This window comes from Periplaneta americana, chromosome 4 (assembly GCF_040183065.1).
Source record: "Periplaneta americana isolate PAMFEO1 chromosome 4, P.americana_PAMFEO1_priV1, whole genome shotgun sequence".
NCBI classification, from domain to species: domain Eukaryota; kingdom Metazoa; phylum Arthropoda; class Insecta; order Blattodea; family Blattidae; genus Periplaneta; species Periplaneta americana.
In genome coordinates, this window is record NC_091120.1 from 72,030,882 (window position 1) to 72,049,186 (window position 18,305).

The 18,305-nt window shown below is 34.4% G+C and overlaps 1 protein-coding gene across 2 annotated transcripts in view; it reads left to right on the forward strand.

Moving 5' to 3' along the window:
- Positions 1–18,305, forward strand: part of LOC138697908 (uncharacterized) — a 124,885-nt gene that overhangs the window by 63,246 nt on the left and 43,334 nt on the right. For both annotated transcript variants that reach the window (XM_069823497.1, XM_069823498.1), the window contains exon 3: positions 12,515–12,680. In XM_069823497.1, the coding sequence (XP_069679598.1) occupies positions 12,515–12,680 (166 nt within the window). The remainder of the gene's footprint in view (positions 1–12,514; positions 12,681–18,305) is intronic.

The window sequence follows — 18,305 nt, forward strand, 5'->3', positions numbered from 1 at the left end:
TTATGTACCTCTCCCAAAAAGGCTCGATTTTCTTGGGAATTTCTGCTGTGAGTCGCCGTGCACTCTATGAGATCACTCACTACTGGTCTGTCACCTCGCGAAACAGTTCAGCTGTCGTGTGATTCCTGACGCACATGATGTCATTCAAATTCGTTATCAGAGATCGGAAACAACCACGGATGTTGGTTCATCACATATTAATGTGTGATGATAAATGAAGGGTACACGGGAAAAAACGAACAATGTCACATTTCCATTAAGGTTGAGATATTGATCTATTTCGGTATATTACTGCTAAATTTATTGGTCTTTCTACTTGAAATGAAGGAAATGATGAATGTATCCGTGGTTTTAATTCTCCTTTACCACTTTTGGTAAAAATAACACTAAAGTTTGTAGTAATACAGTGAATTAGATAATGACATCACCCTTAACAGCATTGTGACATTGTTTGTTTTTCCCGTGTACCTTTCAAATGACTTGGTAACCAAAAGAGCTGTGGCAGATACAGTTCAGGTATTCTTTTAAACAAAATAGCTCTGAACAGTAACGTCTTTTTTCATTTATATAGTCCTACCTTTAGTCACTGTAGTACAGAATAAGTGAAATTCTGAAAATCATTTGGTGAGAATTCCTACAAACTGCCCAAAACTTGTAACAATAAGTATTACGCCTAACGTATGTGAACTGTTACTCTTTCATCTGCGCATTCATAGGATTTAATTCATGGTGGCAGTAGGCCTATGTATGAAAATAAGAAAGCTGTTGACTATTCATATATCTCTACAACCCTTTAGAATTTCACTTAGAACATTTTTTAAATTGATTATTTAATGCCGCTGTATGAACTACTACAGTAGTTTATTTAGCATTAAGGGAATAATGGTGATAGTTTACCTGAAATTCGCTTTACGGATGAGAAAAACCTCAGGAAAAAATCCCAACCAGGTAATCAGCCTCCGGATCAATAGAGGTAGATGTGTTTTCGCCTGAGCTACGCTGGTGGCTCTTTAGAATTATCGAAATAGCCTATTTCCTTCCATTAACATTAACATCACGGTTTAGATTAGAGCATTAGGCTCATTCCTTCTCCTCCGCATTAACAAAAGTTAAGATGGCTTGAAATTGGTCACTCAGTCTCCTCCTTGGTCGTCCAACACTTTGCCATTCTCTTGGTTTGTTTTTATTCAAATTATTCTCCTCGAAAATTCGAATTAAATATAACATTTTAACACAGATTTAAATAGGAGTTTGAATAGGAATAACAAGCTAGTTCCAATTATCCAGTGCCAAATTAACCTGTCTTCATTATAAATAGAATTAGCTTAGGACGCTACTAAAGCTTCTAACAAAAGGCTGTTTGAACAACCGGACACAATACTGTCACAGTTTACACACCTCTGGCGTTAAACACTGAATTGTACGTACTACAGAGATGTAGTCTACAGAGAAGCGAACCGTATCCATGAGGAGCTCCTCCCACTAACCTTTTGACATACATTTCTGTAAAATGTCAAGTCACCATAACACACTATACTTTACTTTAAGTTAGGTTCATTGTGTGTTTACGAGTCGCACTTTCAAGTCGGCTAGTGCAGTAGGAAGGAATCCTCTGATCATTTTCAATAACCATAACTACGAGGGGTTTTCAAGATTGTTGAAATTTAACGACTATCAAAAGAATATTATATATTTTGATTTATTTAAACATTTAACACTTATTTAAATAGCAAGCACTTCAGCTGATTTTAAATACTGATTAGTATTCTAAGAATATATATATTCATTTTTTGTATTTTTATTTTTTTTTATATTTCTCTCTTACATAAAATTTTTGAAAAACAAATATATATATAAATAATATATTTTTCTAAGTTTCAATAAATCAAATAGAACTAAAATATCAATTATTATGTATATAATATATTACTCCATTATATTATTGCATAATATTTTGTATTTAATTTACAACTGTATTGTTTGATACTTTTTCATTTCATTTTATTATTGTTTAAAGGGGCCATCGGCCCTTGTACTTTCTAGTTAACCGAATCTTCTATGTTTTATCTGATATCATTTCATTGTATTTATTGTCTTATTATTATTTTGATATTCATCACTTTGCTTTTGCTTACATATATTTGATTATTTAAATTAAACAATTAAATAACTATTTTAGTGTAGGCTTAAACTTGTAATATTACCTTTTAATTATTTAATGTAGGCTAAACTCCACTCCCGGCCACAAGCTTTTGCTTCATCAGGAGTGCCAACCAAAAGTGTACCATTATTATTATCGTTCAAATAAATTATTATTATTATTATTATTATTATTATTATTATTATTATTATTATTTAACATGCATTCCAGTTTCAAGATTAATTAGTGAGAGAAAAAAACATAGAGAGGAATCATACGAAATACTCTTATTTTAATAACTTAATTTTGCACTTCATTAACAAAATAGTGAAAGTGAAGGATATAATTTAATCAAATAATAATGAAGAAACAATCACAATTTATTATTAGTGTAAAAAACTGGTAAATTGGAAATTTATCTTTTGAAGAGGTGGAAAAATTCAAATACCTGGGAGCAACAGTAACAAATATAAATGATACTCGGAAGGAAATTAAACACACAATAAATATGGGAAATGCCTGTTATTATTCCGTTGAAAAAATTTTTATCATCCAGTCTGCTGTCAAAAAATCTGAAAGTTAGAATTTTTAAAACAGTTATATTACCGGTTGTTCTTTATGGTTGTGAAACTTGGACTCTCACTTTGAGAGAGGAACATAGGTTGAGGGTGTTTGAGAATAAGGTGCTTAGGAAAATATTTGGGGCTAAGAGGGATGAAGTTACAGGAGAATGGAGAAAGTTACACAACACAGAACTGCACGCATTGTATTCTGCACCTGACATAATTAGGAACATTAAATACAGACATTTGAGATGGGCAGGGCATGTAGCACGTATGGGCGAATCCAGACATGCATATAGAGTGTTAGTTGGGAGGCCGGAGGGAAAAAGACCTTTGGGGAGACCGAGACGTAGATGGGAGGATAATATTAAAATGGATTTGAGGGAGGTGGGATATGATGATAGAGAGTGGATTAATCTTGCTCAGGATAGGGACCAATGGCGGGCTTATGTGAGGGCGGCAATGAACCTCCGGGGTCCTTAAAAGCCAGTAAGTAAGTAAGTAAGTAAGTAAGTAAAAAACTGGTAAATATGGTAATTAGATCCCTAACACTTTGTCGTCGTATTACAAATGACCTTTATCCTTTAAACTTTTTTTCGTCTATTTCTAAAATACGTTTTATTTTAACAGTTATAATTATAGTATATCATATTTAGTGCTTATTTCCAACAAACGTGTATAACTTTTTAGTATTACAGACCAATAACAAAAATTTTCCATTGCTTCCAAGAAATATACACGGCCTTCTTCAACACTATACACACGAACTAGAGAACTGTCAGGCTGATGGATTATAGAATTAGTGTTTGTAAAACCGTTCCAATTTTAACGTGACTTTAGAAAATATACAGTTGTCAGTTTCACGCTTTGCAAGTAAAATGTTACAAGAATTGGAAAAGCAGGCGGTAAATGGGCCAATGTATTTCAACTGCAGTGTTTGTTTTGGCATAATGTAAAAAGAATCTGCGAATCCTTTCCCAACAAAACAGATGCGAACTTCGTCCACTCTTCCATTAACACAATTAGTTCAGACGCGGATCAATAGTGTTTCACTGTCCCACAGACCTTCGGCTTTATTGAAGTAACGAACTTCCCGCTAAGAAATGTTCTCGGTTTCATTACAATCACGTTGCTTTTTTGTTTCCTTTATTTTTCAATTCTCTCCTTTCTGTTTTCTCCATGCTAGCACTTTTATCCTCATTTCTCTCTCCACTTTCCTTTCGCTTTTATTTAGTTCTCCCTTCTCTATTATCTGTGTATATTTCTCCCATACCTCTTCCACGCATTTTCTCTTTAATCCCTTATCTTCTAGCTCTGTTTATTTTTATCTTTTCTATTCTCTTTAATCCCTTCTCTTTTATCTCTGTTTATTTTCTCTTTTCTTTTCTCTTTAATTATTTTATAGGAACTGCTCCCAAACAAGCTAGTTCAGACGGATGTGTTCTACATAATATATTTATTATGTTTGTTAATTTTGTACAGTAGTCCGTAGTATGTGGCAATAAATAAATAATTGTTCCTTCTCTTTTCTCTTTATTTACCTCTCCTTTCTATTTTATATTTATGTACACCTCTCTTCTCTCTGTTTACTTCTCACTTTTCCTTTGTCTTCATTTAATTCTATCTTCTCTTTGCGTCTCTCTTCACTTTTCTGTTTATTTATTTCACTTTTTATTACTTCTCCCTTCTATGTTCTCTTTATTTTATCTCTCTCTTTTCTCTTTATTTATGTTACCTTCATATTCTTTATTACATCTCTCTTCTCTTTATTTTCCCTTCTCTTTTGTCTTTACTTACTTCTCCCTTATCTTTTCTCTTTATTTACTTCCCCCTTCTCTTTTCTCTTTATTTACTTCTCACTTATGTTTAATCTTTATTTAATTCTCCCTTCTCTTTTCTCTTTATTTACTTCTCACTTATCTTTTCTTTATTTACTTCTCCCTTCTCTTTTCTCTTTATTTACTTCTCTCTTACTTTTACTCTTTATTTAATTCTCCCTTCTCTTTTCTCTTTATTTACTTCTCACTTATCTTTACTCTTTACTTAATTCTCCCTTCTCTTTTCTCTTTATTTACTTCTCACTTATCTTTTATTTATTTACTTCTCACTTATCTTTTCTCTTTATTTACTTCTCACTTATCTTTTCTCTTTATTTACTTCTCACTTATCTTTTCTCTTTATTTACTTCTCACTTATCTTTACTCTTTACTTAATTCTTCCTTCTCTTTTCTATTTATTTACTTCTCACTTATCTTTACTCTTTACTTAATTCTCACTTATCTTTACTCTTTACTTAATTCTCACTTATCTCTTATTTATTTACTTCTCACTTATCTTTTCTCTTTATTTACTTCTCACTTATCTTTTCTCTTTATTTACTTCTCACTTATCTTTTCTCTATTTACTTCTCCCTTCTCTTTTCTCTACTTACTTCTCCCTTCTCTCTTCTCTTTATTTACCTCTCACTTCTCTTTTCTCTTTATTTACTTCTCCCTTCTCTCTTCTCTTTATTTACCTCTCACTTATCTTTTCTCTTTATTTACTTCTCCCTTCTCTTTTCTCTTTATTTACTTCTCCCTTCTCTTTTCTCTTTATTTACTTCTCCCTTGAAGCAGTAATTAGGAGAGGGAGAGACCGATTTATTAGCGAAGTGATATCTCCATATTTCTATTACATGTATTCGCGGGGATGTTCTGGCGACTTCGTTAGAATTAGCTTCCCACACAGGTGTTTCGTCACTTGTCAGCATCGGACAGATTTAGGGCCACCTTGAGCGGGGTTTCGTATAGACTCGATGAAGCATAAAAACCCTAAAGTCGGACTAGACCCGTGGGAAAGATACTGCCAAGCTTGGGTTTTCCAAAGAACGGGTATTCTTGTGAGATATACAAACTAATTTGAGGTTATGGGAAATCCAAAGTCTAAATTTAGAGATGACATATTTCGCGCCCAATAAGAAGAGATCTTGGTCCAGCTTATGAGGTCACTTTGGACCAATAGGGAATAGATTTTAGGCCAGTTAGTGACGTAGTTTTTAACCAATAGGATAGTTAGTTTTAGCGTAGGATAGGTTTTTATAAATAAGGGTGACGGGGAGCGGAGATAACGACTACTATTCCGCTTCGGAGCGGAGATCATCAAAACTACTTTACATCGTGTCGGCGGCCCTACATACAGGGCAGAATAACTACTTCGTTTGGTGTCGACAGGACTACTATTTCGCTTCGTGTCATAGTGTACTGGACAGAGTAATGAATTTGTAGTATCGGATAGAGCTTATTCAGAGCCGCCATAGAGTCGATACAGAAGTGCGACCAACGATTGAATTATATGTCAGCCGGAAATACATATTCTAGGGTTTACCAAGTGGATACGACAATAAACTTATAGTTTTGAAGTTTACGCTGCCTTTTATTTAAGTAGCCGGCTTGGTATTATTCCCGACATCAACCTACACCACAACCGTACCTCGGCTACCCTGAGTGAATCTCACGCAACATCGAGACGCACCCACCCACAAATGGCGCCCAACGTGGGGCCTCAATAACGACATCCACCCTCAAATGGCGCCCAACGTGGGGCCGCAATATCGACCCCACCCACACCCTTCTCTTTTCTCTTTATTTACGTCTCCCTTCTCTTTTCTCTTTATTTACTTCTCACTTATCTTTTCTCTTTATTTACTGCCCACTTCTCTTTTCTCTGTATTTACTTCTCCCTTTTCTTTTCTCTTTATTTACTTCTCACTTATCTTTTCTTTATTTACTTCTCCCTTCTCTTTCCTCTTTATTTTCTTCTCCCTTCTCTCTTCTCTTTAATTACTTCTCACTTATCTTTACTCTTTATTTAATTCTCCCTTATCTTTTCACTGTTTTTCTTTTGTTTTCACTTCTTACTTTACTTACATCTCTTAATTACTTATATTTTCTCTTTTTCCTTTACTTCTTCCTTTTCTGTTCCTCTCTGTTCTCTCGTCTGTTTTTTCGTCCTTCCTTATCTTCTCTTTCTTATGTATTACTTCTTTCTTCTCACTTTATTTTCTTCTCTCTTTCCTTTTACTTTCTTTCCACCATGTTTTCACTTGCCCTTCTTCAGGTTTTCTTTCTTTCTTTTTTTTTTTTTTTGCTAATTCTATTCTATAGTTTTTTATTTCTTTCGTTATCTTCACCTCCCTTTTATGCCTTATTTTCTCGAGTCTTCTCTTATTTCCTTCTTCCATTTCCCTTTCTTCCTAGTCCTCCTTGCATGCTGCTCTTTTGGTTTTTCCTTTTCATTTCTTATTCCTTTCCTTCTTTTGTTACAAGTACAATTATTTTTAGGAAGGAAGACGTAGTAAAGATAATAATTATGAAAAAACTTATTTAATTGATGCCAAAATACTTTTTTTATGCTTTTGATATTTTATTTTTGGAACACAATTTGAGATTCTGTGTTTGTTAACTCGACGATTGTTAAATAACTTTTATCTTTGAATGAAATCTATGTCTACTATCTATATCTTCATGTTCAGGTTCAGGTTGAAACTCAAAGATCAGTAACTGCCATTCCTAACCTGTAAGTCTATGTGCATATCTGTTTCATTTAAGCTCACATTTCTACGCAAGAATTTGGATGCTGCCCACTCACGTGCGTACAGTACATATCCCATGTAGTTCAATTAGTGCTGAAAGAGGCGTCATTAAGGAGAGTGTTTTTCAATTTCCAAGAATCTAATATTCGTAATGTAGAAGTTACATCCATTGGTTTCCTAAATATATTTCAACGGCTCATTCAATCGAAAAATTCGAAGAGAGATTCCTCATGTTAAAAAAGGAATTAATTTTTTTGAAAGGGAAACTAAGACATAAGCCAAAATAATATTCCAGCTGAACAACGACTTCGTTCGTGATGTTTCCCTTACTGCTATCAGAGGATCACTTGCCATTTTAAAATACCACCTGTACTTTGTTTCCTAAAAAGGAAGAACTTTTGTTTGAACGTCTAATCTGTTTGTTTACTATGTTTAGGCCTGTTGTATGCATGCTATTATTTTTCCTGTACTTAATTTCCCTTTTTTGTTCGTTCCCCACATTTCTCTTTTGTGGTCTTTTTTTTTTTAACTCTGTGTGATTGTTATGCTTTGTCCAGTGAGGCAGTCCCGTTATTGGGAAAGCTGAAAGAGTGTCTTTCTTATTATTAACACGTTCTCACTACCCACATACATTCCCAAAACACACACTTAGCATAGTTACAGTAAAATCTCACTGTTCTCAAAGAAGCATTTGAGGGGTTTGGGGGAAAAACCAGGCAGCTCCAATTTTTTCCATTTTTGAGCTATTTATGCAGAGGGGAAGAAAAAAATACGCTCTATCGTTTGGTCGAAGAATCAGGTAGTTCCAAAAATTATATTCACAGTTATAATGCATTTTGGACCTGCCTCTTTCTGTACATGCTTATTGTTTGGCGGTAAAACCAGGCAGCTCCAGGAGCCACCTTGTTGTTTCACCAAAATCTTACATTATTGTCATAGGAAGCAGCACTATTATCACAGCTTAAAAGACAAATAAGAAGGTTAATATTAATCCATTGTTGTCAGTATTATGTAAGTAGCACATTAGTAGTCAACATGGAGACTAGTGAGAGTGATTTTTCTGCTTCTGAGAGTGAATATAATCCAAATGAAAGTGTGTCTAGTGATGAAACTTCCAGTACAGGGTCATTGAAAAAGAAAAGAAAACGTAATCCAAAACGATGGCTCCCAAATACAAGAAAGGAACTAGAAATGCAGGTAAATCATACATGAACATGAAAGGCAAGCATTTTCCTGTTCGTGTTACTGGATCCGACTGTAAATGCGTCAGTGTTACCACAATCTTGGTAACCAAATGAAGAACATACTGAAATCATTTAATGACATGAAGAATAAAGAAACGCAAGATGCATATTAGGGTGGCCTGGTAACTGTTCGTGATGTACAATGACGCCGTGTTAAAAGTGGAGGTGACATTCCTCGTGCACACACATTTATATAAGGTAAGGAAAATAATTAAATTAAAACAGGTTAAATTATGCAATATAATTCAAAATGGTAATTAAAAAGTAATGCCTACATGGAATGATAATAAATCGTCCTGGAGTATTATTATTATCATTTATTTATTTATTTATTTTAGTTTCGTCTGGGTTCATATGAAGTGATAATGTGTAAAACTGCATTTGCTGGAGGTAAGCTGTGACTTCTACTATAAATTCTTCACCACAAACTTTAGTAATGTATACTTTGTTAAGCCACGTAGTAATACTTGCCAAAAGTGTTATATCTTAGAGAAGAAGATGTTGGAATCTCAAACTGAAGAAGAAAAAAGAGCCCTTATAATTCAGAAAGACATCTTAGGAAAGCTGACCTCTTCTATTTACAGTTGAAAAAGAAGTCATCTTTGTCTAAGGCAGATGAAACTGTAGAAACCATCTGCTTTGATTTTCAGCAGAATATGGATCTTCCTACTATACCATCATGGGATGTTTTCTACAGCAGACAGCTATGGCTTTACAGCTTTTGTACACATGTAAGCAGTACTCATAAAAGTTACTTCTACATGTTTGATGGAAGTGCGGATAAAAAGAGTCCCAATGAAGTCATTAGTTTTCTTGACCATTTCTTAGCTACAGTTTGCAAGAAATCTGTAAAGCATATTTTCATGTTTTCAGACAACTGTGCAGCACAGAATAAAAACCATACTATTGTGCAATATTTATTCACATTGGTGCAGCAAGGCAGATTTTAGACCATCACACACATCATGTTTTCAGAGCTGGGTCACAGTTTTCTCCCCTGTGATCGCTCATTTAGACTTCTTGAATCACAGAAGAGGAAAAATGAACGCCTATATGTTCCGCAGGACTGGTATAAAGTCGTCAGAGACAGCTTCAAAAAGTTTAAAGTCATTCCAATAAGTCAATATATGCTGAAAAATTTCAGTGAGTGTTACCAAAGCCTCTGCAAGAAACAAATAAAGAACACTAGAAATGTTAAGTTCATGATTTCTCCTTACAGACTATTTCAGTATAAAATGCGACTTAAGCAGGTTGTTCGGTGTAGTGAATCATTGAATGCAACTTTATTTTTTGACTTTCCTATTATGTAGACGAATGGCCCTTCTTCCCTCATATACCAAGAAATATATTCAGAACATCTCAAGATAAAAACAGCCAAATATAAAGATGCTATGAAGTTGGCATGTCAGTATGTGCCACAAGCTGTTATGCCATTTTATGGGACTTTACTGTGCGACTCAAATATACGTCAAACTGGAACTTCTGAATCTGATGATTAATGATAACTGAGAACGAAAATATATTCACATTTTGATATGCTTAACTGTCAAACAACCCCTACGTATGCTATCAACTTTTAAAAATTAAAGTTACTTAAAAATAATGTTTCAAAATACAATAAAAATGGCCAATATCTTTATTTTGTGGAATAACAAGGTGGCTCCAACATATTCAAAATTTCCGTAATCCTAAAAAATAATTTTAAAATCATTTGTTTCTTAAACAATAATTTACTTATACTAATTACCATGTTATTTGTTAGTTTGAACGTTAGAGGAAGCATTATTAATTTTTTAAAGAGTTTTTTTTTAATTATCTCGGAAAGTACTAAATTGGAGCTGCCTGGTTATTCCCCCAAACCCCTCATTTTCAACTATCACACACAAATAGTTGAGAAGACGTGACGGGGATCGGCCATTCACTTGTTTCCGGATGCTGCTTTGAGATATTCCCTTGCAACGATGCTGGGGTGCACAAGAACGGCGTTACACTGAAGCCGCATGCTCCCTTTTACAGTTGACTAAGCGGCTTATCTTCCTGCCAGAAACTCATGTACTTATCTTCCCGTCCGGCATTTTGACGGGACCTAGCAATCTCAAAGTCACCTGGGCTTTGTCTAATGGAATTGTCTTTATTGATTTCATGCTTCCATCCTATCATTTTACAACATAAAATAAGATAATACTATATGTTCATTTTATATAAATAGTTATTTACCATACAAGTTTTAAAAGTAGCATCGTTTTCAACATGTTTGTATCGTACAATATTTCTTTAGACATCCGTATCTTATTTTTAAACACATTAGATAATTAACTTTGCTCTAGAATATCCCATTAGGAAAGTCCAGGATAACAGAAAGAGTCTGGAACTGAACGGGTTACATCAGCTGCTTGTTTATGCGGATGTGAATATATTAGGAAAAAATCCACAAACTGTTAGGGATAGGTCTAACAGGGGTATTTTACTTGAAGTAAGTAAAGATACAGGTTTGGAAGTAAATCCTGAAGAGACAAAATAGGACCTATATGATTATGTCTTGTGGCCAGAACATAGTATGAAATGAAAATATAAAAATTGGAAATTTATCCTTTTAAAAAGTGGAAAAATTCAAATATCTTCGAGAAACAGTACCAAACATAAATGACATTCGAAAGGAAATTAAACGCAGATTAAATATGGGAAATGCCTGTTATTGTCATCCAGACCGTTCTAAAAAAAACTGAAAGTTAGAATTGATGAAACAGTTATATAACCGGTTGTTCTATATGGTTGAGAGAGAGGAACGGAGCGTAAAGGTGTTTAAGAATAAGGTGCTTAGGAAAATATTTGGGGCTAAGAGGGATGAAGTTACAGGAAAATGGAGAAAGTTACACAACGCAAAACTGCACGCATTGTATTCTTCACCTGACATAATTTGGAACATTAAATCCAGACGTTTGAGATTGCCAGGAAATGTAGCATGTATAGGCGAATCCAGAAATGCATATAGAGTGTTAGTTGGGAGGCCGGAGGGATAAAGACCTTTGGGGATGCCGAGACGTAGATGGGAGGATAATATTGAAATTGATTTGAGGGTGGTGGGATATGATTCTAGGGACTGGATTACTCTTGCTCAGGATAGAGGCCGATGACGGGCTTATGTGAGGGCGGTAATGAATCTCCAGGCTCTCTAAAAGTGAATTAGTAATAAATAAGTGAATTTAATGTTTTATATTAACTGCCGTTAGTGTATTTATCGACGTAACACTTGGTGGTAAATTTATAAAACTTTATGGCTCGATTTCGAAAACGAATACAGTAATTGTGAAAGAGAACCAAAAGGAATGCAAGACGCTTCATAGAGAATAACATTAGTATTATTAGCAGCAAAAATGAAGGACGCGATATAATAGATCATACAAGAGGTTTATGAAATGGTGTAAGATAAAGAATGTTTCAAGTAGGCCTAAGTACAGCGAAAAGAATCTTTACACTCATTCAGACGATATTTCAAACTCTAATTTACTTACTTGAATTTTGGCAAATGTGTTACTACTATTGCTTCCATAAAGGGAATTTCTATAAACAACAACAGCAGAATTAATGTAACAATTTCTTAAAACATATGTAAAAAAGTTATCGTTTGCAATAAAATAGTTCAAGCAGTTTATTTACTTTGTATACGTTTCTTAACCAAAAACAGCTATTTTTAAAGCAAACCTAGTATTATTTGAACCTTTTTATTGATCAGTTGCGATTGCTGCTGTGTGACATCTGGTGAGAAACAGCTATCAGTCAGTCCAAACAATTGAAAGTCAGAGTTAAATATCTTTTCGCGCTTGTGTTCAAATATATCTAACACGCTGACGTATAATAGACAATTTTTAACACGCTTGCTTAGTATTAAAAGATCTACTTTTAGGAATGACTGTGTAGGAAAGTTAATTTTTGGATTATGAAAACAGTAGACACAACACATGAAGAGTTGGTGTTAAGAATTTTGTGACGTGTGCAGGTGGGATCCTTGATCATCCTGTCGCTGACAACGACGGGGATGTACATTGTGAACCACAGCAACTTCAACAAGACGGCGGAAGTCGTCAACTCTACAGACTCCACCACCTTGAGAGGCAGAGGAAGAGGAAACTACGGCGATTCGCCCGTTGCGGAGTACATGGCAGGTAATTAAAAGTTACTGTTCAGTTGATAAGGACTTTTCATTACCAGTCACGCATTTGTTTTATTTTCATGGTACTCGGGATACCAACTACTCCACTCTCATTTCGTTCTAGACTTTGGTTCAAAGTTATGAATAGCAGTTTGTTATCATTTTCTTCTTCTCCCTCGTTCATGCATTAAATTCCTTTTACGTGAAACATTACGTTTTACATTGTGCGAAGCGTATTTAATTATAAAATTTCCCATCTCGCTACTTCTGACACTATTTTTCTATTTTCCTCGACTTCATCCTTCTTTATATTACTTCGAATGGTCCTTTTCCCACATTATTCCTGTTCATTTTTATAGACAAAAATATTTCTTTCGGTCATATCCTTGAACAAAAATATGTTTTACAGGGTTCATCATACCTTAACATCACCACATATACTTCTGTAGCCGGGTAGCTCAGTTGGCAGAGCTCTGGTACGTTCAACCAGAGGTCCCGGGATCGATACCCGGTCCCAGAACAATTTTTCCCTTGAAATTATTCAAATCTGCTTTACTTACCTGAAAGACTAGATTTGCATAATATATACGTCACTGTGTACGCTAACATAAAACCACAATTCCAAGTCACACAGAGTTTGTGTGCACTCGATGTGGGTCTCTGGCGTTTCGTCAGCCCACGCGAGTTGTGTGGATATAAAGGGAAAAGTTGAGACGGTGTCGGGTGGAGTTCCCGGGTAGCTCAGTTGGCAGAGCGCTGGTACGTTCAACCAGAGGTCCCGGGATCGATACCCGGTCCCGGAACAATTTTTCCCTTGAAATTATTCATCACATGTTTACTTTCCATGCTTCCCTATTAAAAAGGTCTAACTTGTATTTTAGCTATTTTATCACATATTGATGCCCTTTCCTTTTAAAACTTTAAGCACCAGGTAAACAGTCCTATATTGTTTAAGACCTATTTTGCATTCTTAATAATTTACATTTCCTATTTATTTTGACATGAAAAGGTCTTAAGTTGAAATGGTCCCTTCTTCTAAGTTTGGGTTGCAGTCTTAAAATGGCTTATGTGTGGCTATTTTTGGAAATATGATCAAGAAAATTGTTAAATGAGAAACATGAGCTATTTTAGAAGAAATATAAACAAAAAAAACCTCTTAATTAAAATAACTCTATAATTGGCACCAATTTCAATCTTTCTACTGTTCTCCTGAAAAGTATAACATTTTTATTTAAGACCTTTTTCCTCCCGGCCCAGGCTTAACATAATAAAAAGTGTTATGTTTATTATGTTTCTTATAGTTTCCTTGCACCTCTAAATTTGCAAAGATTGTATCAGTTTTTTGGTGTGTGTTAATCTTGTAAAAGCCTTGTGCTACATCTTCCTGTAACAACCCAGAAATGAACATAACTTCCAAGGGGGTGGGAGGGAAAGAGTCCTTTGCTATGGCTAAAAGTCTAGATTTGAAGTACGATTGGTGTCTTTATTGATATGTTTCCTTTCATCATTATACTGTATTATTTATTCTTCAGGTTAAAATGAGCTTTAAGAAGATAATATACGAGTATAATGACTTTATCAAACCTTTTACGCGTTCCATAATTACTTAGTATCTTCATAATGTTGCGCTTTACGCAGACAAAATTAGGTCCGAAGAATATTTTATTGCACAACTGGGCAACTGCATATCATAAAATGCCTTAATAGTCTACTGTAGATTAATATAATGTTTATTTATCATTGTTCAACAAGCAATAACATGACAAGAAATGGATAAACAATAATTCATTTGTTACGAGCTTAATGCAACACAGAAATAATTCGTACATTACAGAAAAATATTGAACCATGAATATTTTGTTTTCAAGCAGCATACAGGTAGCATGTGCTACGATCACAGAAGTAAAATTTATTTGCAAAATATAGAGTTGTCGTATTGTGCCCACTGCAGAGCAGTGACCTCAAGGAGCGCTGCAGGGTAACAACACGTTACATTTCGTATTCTAGAAACTATTGGACGCATCAGAAAACTTATTTGACAAAACTTGTTCTCATTGACTTGATTTGTTACGTCTGTGAATCAATATAATAGATTCCCTTCCAACCTGTATACACGGTGTCCCATTTATCTTGTGCACCTATTATAAAGTTTTTGTTTAGATAGGTATTGGATTTTTTGTTTTAGAGAGTTATGTTAGAACGAGGGGCTAACATGAGTGTAGAGATTTGGTGCATGTAACTTAGATATACGTGACATCATCATTGAATTCTGTGGACGGTTACTAGTCAAGAAGGCTTTGTTGATTGCTTCATTTTTATTAAAACATTTGCATTCCACTTCAATCATCCGGATCCCAGTAATCAACGTCACTTGACAGATGATTTTCAATAAATCTTAGTATTAAACAATCTCTGATACGTGACTATCCATAATATCATATAGCAGAAGCTATAACAAACATAACCTAAATAATATAAACAAGTGTTAGAAAAGTTTTAATTAGGGATGATGAAATAAACAAGAAACGTTTTAATTAACGATGATGAAATAAAAAATAAACCTGAATAATTTTAAAAGAAACAATTATTGAAAGTACAATTTTCAAATTTGAATGTTTGGTGGTTGGTGGTTTAGTTGATGTTATATTGGACGTGTGCGTAAAAGAAGTGAACTCGTTGGTGTACATGGTGTATCCCTCAACTCATTCAGGATTTCCGAATGGTGCTCTTCATTTATTTGTAAATAGGGTTTCAGGGAAGATGCATAGCTATGACCAGTGATCTTTATTAATTCTTGTTCTTGAATGCCAATGCGAGTCATAATTGAAAGTAATGTGCATCGACTGGAGTGGTTTGTAATTTTCTGTTTTTTGACGGCCAGACCAGTGCAGTTTGAAATGTTGGCAAACAAAGAAACAAATGCTAGGGTAGTGATAAAAATAAACAAATGCTAGGGACGCGATAAAATTAAACAAATGCTAGGGACGCGATAAAATTGTGCGATAAGCAGCCATGATTGGTTGAAAGACGTCCTTTCGTGCCGTTTTATTGGTCGAAAGTAGTGTGACGTAGTAAAAGTGTAATAGTCACATTAATAACATCTGATTCATCATATAATTATTTCTCATATAGCTTTCGCTACTGTCCATTTTCATACTTGGACCAAATATTCTTCTAAGATCGTCCTATTCACTATGACTTCCCTTTCAAATGAGGTGAGGTTTCTTTCATCTGTTTTTTTTTCTTTAGTGTCCGTCTTTCAGCGGTATAAGTTAACATTGGTCGTACCAATATTTTATATAAAGTATTTTTTTGTTTTCCTGGACAACGTAACTTGAATTGATGTATTTGTCCAAAGTATGTTTTGTTAACAGTCATTATGGGCGTTATAATTTCATTAGGCATGTTCTTGCTTCTTATTACTAAGGAGTCAAAATAGCTATGTGATTTATCTACCTGTATAAAGTTATGCATTTCTATAGTTATATCGTCGTTGTTCCTGCAATAACTCCTATGTGACATATTTATCGATTTTCAGATTTTTGCTCTATTAAATAACTTAAATAGTGATACAGCTATTTAATAAAATCTCCTATATGTAATTATATTTCTTTCTTTCGAAAATATAAGAATTCACAATCCCCTATGTACGGCTGCCATAGGATGAATAAATGTGTTATTTCCTCCTACTGAAAAATGGTATATTTTGCACATAGGAGTTATTGCAGGAACAACGAGATATGTGGTTCTTTATTATAATTAGAGTTAATTGTCATATATTTGGTTTCACTCTCATTAACCACTAATCCCGTTTCTTTGCCTTTTTCAAAGCTAATTGTGACCTAATAACGTTTCTATTCAATTACACTTTATTATTTTGAATTAATGTCTGTTTCAATACAGCACTGTAATTACTTGTTTTTAATTGATTTATTCAACATTTCACCCTAATATTGAATATAGTAATTATAACAAATCCATCTGCGAATGCTAAATCCGAAGATTAACCAACTAAACACGGAATACTGTCATAAAAGCGATGTATTTAGTTAAATTTAGCCTTTGTGCAATATTTAATACATCGTTGTCTCTTGTTACAAGAAAACAGCATGAGAAAGGATATATCCACAGGTAGAACCATCTCAACGTTTCTAGAATTCCCCTCTGTGTAAACACAGGGTCAATATATGTAGCACGGGATCTGGCTCCCTAGCGATAGGTCGAGTATCAGCCGGTTTCTGCCTACAAGGACGGAAGCAGAAATGGATTATGAAATCTATCTTACAGTAGTTTGTGCAATTTGGAATTTCTCGTTAGAGATCTTTCCTTCTCCACTCTGTCCTAGAGTAGTGATCGACAGAATTTTTGTCATCACATTTCTATAGCTGAAGAGGCGAATTGAAGCCGAAACAGAGAAAACGCAAAACAATAAATAGAGTTTACACTCTTGAAAATACAAGTTCGTAATTTCGCAGATCTTTGCCGAAGGTTTGATACTTTGATTGCATTTGGTATTATCCTTAGCATTCTTTGGATCTCCCAATAAAACCGTTTTGCAGCCAGCCCGGCCCGTTCTGTGACGACATGGGCTTGTTCCGAACAAGACTATGTCGCCCAGTGCGGAAGCAGCCCATGGGCTGGGCCGTTTTTTTTATATCTCTGATATATACACAAGGTGATGGTTTGAAATATAACCTAGAATCACTTTAATTAGACAAAATATCATAGAGCTGTAAATTAATAAGTTTCTTTATAAACATGAAAAAATGAGCTTTTCTTATTGCTGTTACTTATAGGGAAAAAAAGCGTTTGATTCTGATCTTTAAGTTAATGTCGTATAACGCGAACGTACAAAATTTCTACTTCTGCGCACTGTAATTTTTAAATCGACAAGAAGTAGTTAGAAGGAGAAACAACGGTTCTGGTATATACTGACGTAAATACGTTTTTGTTCGTAAGTTAATTTAAGGAAATAACAATGTTTTACCAAGGACAGTCATGATACTATCTCTACGTAGGATGATATAACTTAACATTCGAGCAATTATTTTTAACAAGCTGTGTCTTTATTTGTGTAATTCTATGCCTGTAAGCTCTGTACCATTTTCCGAACTTAGAACCTAATTATCTATTTGTAAATGACATGGTTTCTCACATATTTTGTACATTGCATGTCTGGATTTGTATTTAATATTGGTGGAATGACACGAGTTTAATCGCGTTTCAACATGCCATTTTTTGCACGTATTCATTGATGTTTTTTGGAGATTTATCCTTCGAAAAAGTGGAAATATTCAAATATCTTGAAGCAACAGTAACAGATATAAATGACACCCGGGAGGAAATTAAACGCAGACTAAATATGGGAAATGCGTGTTATTATTCGGTTCAGAAGCTTTTGTCATCTAGTCTGCTGTCAAAAAACCTTAAAGTTAGAATTCATAAAACAGTTATATTACCGGTTGTTCTGTATGGTTGTGAAACTTGGACTCTCACTTTGAGAGAGGAACAGAGATTAAGAGTGTTTGGGAATAAGATTCTTAGGAAAATATTTGGGGCTAAGAGGGATGAAGTTACAGGAGAATGGAGAACTGCATGCATTATATTCTTCACCTGACATAATTGGGAGCAATAAATC